This window comes from Echinops telfairi, unplaced genomic scaffold (genome assembly GCF_000313985.2).
Source record: "Echinops telfairi isolate 266 unplaced genomic scaffold, ASM31398v2 ScPeMD7_7468;HRSCAF=8506_0, whole genome shotgun sequence".
Taxonomy (NCBI): Eukaryota; Metazoa; Chordata; class Mammalia; order Afrosoricida; family Tenrecidae; genus Echinops; species Echinops telfairi.
This window is the reverse complement of record NW_022111369.1, coordinates 58,775,090-58,782,295: the sequence shown is the minus strand read 5'-3', so window position 1 is coordinate 58,782,295 and position 7,206 is coordinate 58,775,090. Positions and strand designations below refer to the sequence as shown.

General features: G+C 35.0%; 1 protein-coding gene across 1 annotated transcript in view; it reads left to right on the top strand.

The window, feature by feature from the left end:
• The window catches only part of GNPDA2 (glucosamine-6-phosphate deaminase 2), a 24,016-nt gene that overhangs the window by 11,975 nt on the left and 4,835 nt on the right, over positions 1–7,206 (top strand). Inside the window, 3 exon segments of the mRNA XM_030888510.2 lie at positions 1,110–1,140; positions 1,317–1,569; positions 6,808–6,982. Of these exon segments, the coding sequence (XP_030744370.1) occupies positions 1,110–1,140; positions 1,317–1,569; positions 6,808–6,982 (459 nt within the window).

The following is a 7,206-nucleotide window of genomic DNA, read 5'->3' as shown; positions in this document are numbered from 1 at the left end:
GGACCTCCTTGCTCTGCTTCCCCCACTGCTCTATTGCACGCCCCCAGTGTTTTGCCTGTTTCGTGGGGTCAGCTCGGTCACTCATCCCACACTGTCTCCAGGGCTGTCCCATGTAGGGCCATGGGTCAGTACAGGATGTCAAATCTCACAGTGAGGCCTGCCATATGGTCCTTTCTGCATTGGCTGCTCCAAGCAGGGCTTTTGTCCTCGGCTTGTTGAGCCCTGGTGTGCTCCACTCCCTTCCTCCCCCTTCATTTGCTTCTGCTTCCTTCTGGGTAGAAATTGTGAACTTTCAATTGAGGATACCAGATATCTGATTGGATAGGAGAAAATACTTATATAGAACTTTATGTCATACATGATTCCTGACTTTGTGAGGCAATTTACTTCCCATTGACTTCAAATAAAGAATGTTGGCTTCTTACCTATATTTTAGAGGCAGTCTGAGCACTAGTGTTGGCAGTTCTCTGAAAGCATTGCTTTTCAAATTGTCATGAAATGACTGTTAGGTCATGAAATCACTGTTGTCAGTCACATCTAGCATTTCCTTTTGGTTCCTTTTGTTAATGAAATGTAATAAAAATAGCTGCTATGGTGTGTATCATACAATTCTTGATTTAATCTGTGTGTGTGTGTGTATATTGCAGTGTCAAATGTATTTCTTAAAATGTATTTCTCAAAAAGTTTGGGGGGAAAAACCCACCACCTTACATGTTATCTTGTCTATGCACACGTTTTTATAAATGGGGAACTATAATACAGAGATATCACTGGCTAATTTCCTTATCTGGACTAGATAGAATTAAGAGAGTTAAAGAGTAAGCATTGAGTACTGAATTAGGAATCAGAAGAGGTAAACATGAGTCCCATCTCAGTATCTACTTAATTGTGATCTTGAATAAATCACATGTTGATTTATTGAACATCACTTCCCTTTTGAGTTTTTTTTTTAAAGTGATGAAGATGAGAAGGGTAATCAGACCTGTTTGTCCATTTCACAAGATTCTTAAATGAACAGATGATACTTATTATAGTGTTTTATAAACCAAAGTGCTACTGTAATGTAAAATGGTAACTGCTATCGTTAGAATCATGCTAGTGCAATACTAAGCATATAGAAAATACTGAAATAATTGCCGAGTCAGGTAATAGCAACACAATTTTTAATACATTATAAATTCACTATAAAATAAGATAAATGTTATTTTTTTCTTAAAACCACATTGAAATTTGAGAAATTACGTGAGAAACTATTTACTTATGAATACATATACATGTATATATATATTACTTTTAAAAAAACGATTGTGAATTAGGTGAAGGTTTACGGAGCAGATGATCAGTTCCATATTTAACAGTTCATTGTTATGTATTTTTTTGAAAGGAATAGGTCCAGATGGTCACATCGCTTTCAATGAGCCAGGATCCAGTTTAGTATCAAGGACAAGATTAAAGACTCTAGCAATGGACACCATTTTGGCAAATGCTAAATATTTTGATGGAGATTTGGCGAAAGTGCCAACTATGGCTCTAACAGTTGGTGTGGGGACAGTAATGGATGCGAGAGAAGTAAGAATTAAAACATTCTTTAATGTTTTGTCTTTGATGTTTGTAGATTTTGGATTATAGTACTGAGTAAGTAATGATTTTGGTTATATTTTGTCAAGTATGAATTATTTTTCATTTTTTGTCATTGCATTTTATCTGTCTCACTGGCATCTTTGGGATGAAACTAAATTAGTTAAGTCTTTGGGATCTGCAAACTAAGAATCAGGCATTACCTCTTTTGGAGTACTGATTCACTTGTCTGCTCCTGATTTACACTTTGAACTAAAGTCATAAGATTAAAATGATCACGTGGATCTTTTTAGTATCATGAAAGGGCTGCCAGGGCAAAGATGTACTTTGAGTTACACTATTTTTGAAGCCCTCAGGACAATGCAGTACAAAGTACTTCTTGACTGTAGGAGAACAGTTCAGTTTGTTCCCAGCAAAACGGAACTGATCTAAGGCTAGACTTGTTCTAAATTTTGTATACAGAGTAAGTAAAAAAGTATTACTTCAAATTATAGGAACTTTTGTTAAAATATACCAAAATGTGAAGCTCTTGTTTCTCCCGACTCCATCTGTATCTCTGCCCTTGGGAAGGCATTATCTCTCTCCTTCCCTGAAGCGTCTTGTGTTCTCAGAGCAACTTTCCTGGCTTTTTTATTCACCACCAGTGTAGTTTTCATTTTTTCATAACTTTCTTCGTAAGAAGCCTCGGTGATCTGACGTTTGAGGAAATCAATCATTGATTACCCTTCAGGGTCCCAAGGAACAGCCCCTGCAGATCCTCTCCGAAGCCCGTTGTGAAAGAACTTGTGTTTTTACTTTTTAGGAAGGCATTCGAGCAAGGCTGAGATAATAAGTGTTTTCCTGTGAGAACTTGTCTGTAGTTATCCACTGATCCCAGCAATGTGTTTAAGCACATTTTGTTTGCATTAGACCTGTGCATATATGAATTAGAATTCTAGTAACACTACTTTTTGACTTGCCTGCATACTTAAGAACAAAGCTCAGAACACTATGTCCTGCTTCGTTTTTTAAAAGTTTTAATTAGGTTATCATTTCCTTCCATGAGAACAGAACAAATTATACCCAGTTTATGCATATAAGTTGCTAAATTATATGAAAACTCGTAATTTCATTCCATTCTATCAACAAGTGGACAGGTTCAGAGGAATGAGTACAGATTGTGACATGTATATATATCCATACTTGAGTGTACAATTAGAGCTGTCATTCAAAACATAGGAGGTTCTCATTCTCTTAAGCTATATGAAAAGACCTTTCAAGGCCTGAAATTTCAGATTAAATAAGTTAGAAAAATGATTTTAGAGCACTCTTCTAAAACATGAAACTGAAAGTAGTTACACAAATAGATTTCTTGTATTTGATTTAAGTTATTAATGCATATTAGAATAAATAGAATTATTTGGATAAATTGGTTTTTGGTCAATTTTTTCAACAAGAGTAGCAGCTTTGGATCTTCACAGAATTCTTTTGAAACAAGTACAGTGAAATCCGTGAGAGCCAAAACTAGTTGAAGCTGCCTTGTTTTTTCTGTGTCTAAGATTTAATATTACCTCTCACAGAATAGGTATTCAGTAACTATTGACACTTGTTTGAATAAAGTATATATTTTGATCATTTATTTTTTGGATGAAATTAGTCTCACTCCAGCTTGATTATCTACCTGATCCTTCTTGACTTTTGACAGTTTTCCAAAAGTCAAATTAATCTTCAAAGTGTTAAATTCCTTTTACTGAATTGTATTTCAAGATGATACCATATATTTTAAAGATCATTTCAACAGTAAGACAGATGATTTAAGTATAGCAGTATCTTAGTAGAGGAACCCGGCCAGTGTAATGGGTTACACATTCGATTGCTAACAACAAAACCACCAGCTGTTCTGGGGGAGAAAGGAAGCTTTCTATTCCCTTAAAAGAGTTATGAAAACTCACTCCCGGGGCTAGTTCGCCTCCTTACTTTAGGGTTTCTACAAGGTGCTAAAGCCTGCATCTTTTCTGCAGGTGGGTCTTACTCTAGTGGGCTTCTTTATTAATGTTGACCATTTCACACTCGATAAAATGATACCATTCTTTTGAACTGTTCCTTCTCATTCTGCTTCCTCAAGTCATAATTTTCCATCTCTCTTTTGAATATGGTTAGTCCAGAGTTTCATTCCCCCATTGTGCATTTACTTTGCATACTCTTCATAGTCTTCTCCTTGGCCATTTTAAAAAAACTGCTTTCTCAGTACCAGTCACATTTTAGAACATTGTTTTAAATAGCTTCAAAAAGATCATCAACTCAAGACTATCTCCAGGTTTAACCGCTTTATTATAGCCAGAATTATTTTTTCAGAAATATGGATTAGTTTATTATATATATATGATTAAGACCCTTGCTTTATATATATAACTAGGACTCCTGATTCCTGTTTCTCCATTACAAAATGAATCCTAGTTTCTCAGCATTAAAAAAGTCTATTGGCAGACTTTAGACAAAATTGCCAATTAGGTCCTCATATTTACCACACCAAGAAACATTTAGCCTTTTGTTTTGTTTTTTCCACATTTAGCTTTTTATTGACTAGTCCACACTCAACTGGAAAATTCGCTTTTTGAAGATTTCGGGATTACCCTAAGACTTGGCTTCAGGTAGGAAATGTTTTGGAAAACTACCAAAAGTCAGTGATTTAAGTAGATAACCAAACCAGAAATGACTAATATTTTTCCGACTCTCCTAGAGTTACTGGACCTTCACATCTTGATTTGTATTTTTATAGATCTTGTGCAATAATTTGTTTTCATGCCTATTCTAGCACACTAGGCCTCTTTAGATTATATGATGGATAAAAGCATCGAACTTAGTGAATTTTTTGCATACTCTACTTGCTAGCTTTATAATCTTAGGCAAATTATACGTTGTTTTTAAGCCTATAAATTCTCCATTATAAAGTAGTGATTTCAAAGATACTAGGAAGGGCTATTAAGGACTAAAATTGAGGCTTTAGATTTTTCTAGGTTATTCTTATCTATTTGTTTATGGAATGATTGATTAAATATTGACTTTTAACTCTTTGAAGGAGCCCTGGTGGCGTAGTGGTTACTTACGAATTGGGCTGCGATGCACAAGGTCAGTAGTTGGAAATCACCAGTTGCTCCAAGGGAGGATAATGGGGCTTTCTACCCCTGTAAAGAGTCACAGACTTGAAATCTCACTGGGGCAGTTCTATCCTGTCTTATAGGGTTACTGTGAGATGGCATCGACTCAATGACAGTTTAACTCCTTAAAATCAGTTTCACAACTTAAAATAGTGTTATTGCAGTAGCTTTATGCATTTTTTAAGTAGCATGAAACTACTATATTTTCCCAATGTCCTGTGAGCATTGGTTCTCAAATATCAGTGTACATAAGAATAACACACTATATCAGTTTTCAAACCTGGAAATTGATTCTTTAAATTTGAGGATTTTGCACTTTGAGCAGAATCACAGATTACTGAGATACAGGTTCTTCTTTTTTCTAATGTGATAAACCTCTTGAGAATAGTGGAACCAGGTACATTTGAACTACTTATCAGTGTTAAATTATATTCAGATAACTTTTTTTTTTCAGTTTCTACCTTTCCAAATATTTATTCTTAATTCTCAATTAAATGCTGTATCGATTCCTAGCCATAAAAAATGCCAATTGTTCTTCATCTAACCCTACGCTTCCATTAACCTTCATTGTTTACACTTCCTTCTTAATACTGCTGTACTTTCTCTTTCTCATCGATAAGTTTGGTTGTTCTTTCACTGTTTCTGTCAGTATACACTTAATGTTGAGATTTGTAGCCACCTCACATTCCCTTTTTTTATTGCTTGAAGAACTCTTAGCTCACATACTCTTACTTGGTAAACCTTTTAATAGTTTCCCTATCTCTAAAGGAGTATAATGTAGTTAACAAGACCAAAACAGAAATAAGTAACAGAATCTCCGTATACCTGTTTTCTTATCTGTAAAATAGGACTTAGAATAGTACTCATCTTCTGATGATCTGAGGATTAAATGAGACTATCAAGGTGCTTTATTCAAGGTTTACCACAAAATCATGTCTTACATATAGGAATAAATAGACACTGTAACATCTACTTCATTGCAGTGTATGCTAAAGCAGCTTTAGAGGGAGTGTTTGAGTGCTAATCTAAGGACAATTGGGATAATGATTATCTGCACAATGATGACCTAAAAGACGGGATTCCTTAGTTATAACTCTAAATATCCCAAATTGGAATATCTAAGATGGAGCCAAGAATCTGTATTTAAAAAGAAAACAACTCTAGCAAATCAATCAATCTGAAAAGTCATGGGCTAATGATGTTTAGGAGCATAAAATAATTAGCACATTCTTAAATCATTATTCTGCCCTAAACTTAAGCAAAAAAACCAGTGCTGTTGAGTCTGACTAATAACAACCCTACAGGTTCTCAGTCATATGTACTCAAAAAACATTGTTGAAGGGGATTGCTATTTCTCCTTTAGTTTTATTCCAAGAAAACTTTAAATAGCCTAGTTAATGAAGCAGTCTTCAGACTTCCATAGGAATATTCTTAAAAGGTATTTGTTGTAGAATCATTTGCTTTTTAAAAAGCATTATTGTTTATTTGGACTAGCATATCATTCCAAATTATATAAATTTCTTGCCTGTTGGCTTGTAAATATACTTTTGCAAAACAGACCTTCTGGTCTTTATTGCACAATTATAGGCATTAAGATGTATTCATTAATGTCCTATAGAAAAAGTGTTATTTTATTTCTGAAATTGGAAAAAGGGAGATAACATTGCTTGCCTGCTGCATTAAAAATAAGACCTGGTGGCATGGCAGGTTAAGCAGTACAGGTCAAACTAACCAACTACTTTTGTGAGAAAGATGAGGTTGTCTATTTCCATGAAGATTTACAGCCCCAGAGCCCCTGGGGAACAGTGCTCCTCTGCGCTGTAGGTTCTTTGCGAGTCTGAATGGACTTGTTGGCGATGAAGTGTTTGGCGTGTTTACACAATGGGTTTGGTGTGTTTACATTAAAAAGTACAGATACCTTGGACTGTGCATAAGTGTAGAGCTATCTTACCCATAGAAGATAATCAGTGCTAAAGTCCTAGTTCACAAAACAAAAACAACATCTATATATACAGAGGAAGACAAGTATGTGAGCTGCCTAGGCATTATATCATGCTTTGACTATTAACAGGTGGGGTTCACGGTTTTTCAGGTAATGATACTCATAACAGGAGCACACAAGGCATTTGCCCTGTACAAAGCCATAGAAGAAGGAGTCAATCACATGTGGACTGTGTCAGCTTTCCAGCAGCATCCCCGAACAATTTTCGTATGTGATGAAGATGCTACATTAGAATTAAGAGTTAAAACTGTGAAATACTTTAAAGGTGAGCATTAAATTTGAAAAACAAACAGAACGTTTATTGTATATAGTAATGAAAACGATATAACTGCATTTACGCCCACCACTGTGTCCTATTGAAAATTGGCATTGTACTGATATAGTAGCCAGTTCTTTTAAGGTATGGAACCTCTCTCAGATAATAGTAGTAGTTGTTTCTTACTTTTTAATGAGGAAAATATTTTTAGTCTATTTTTTAGCAAATATAAT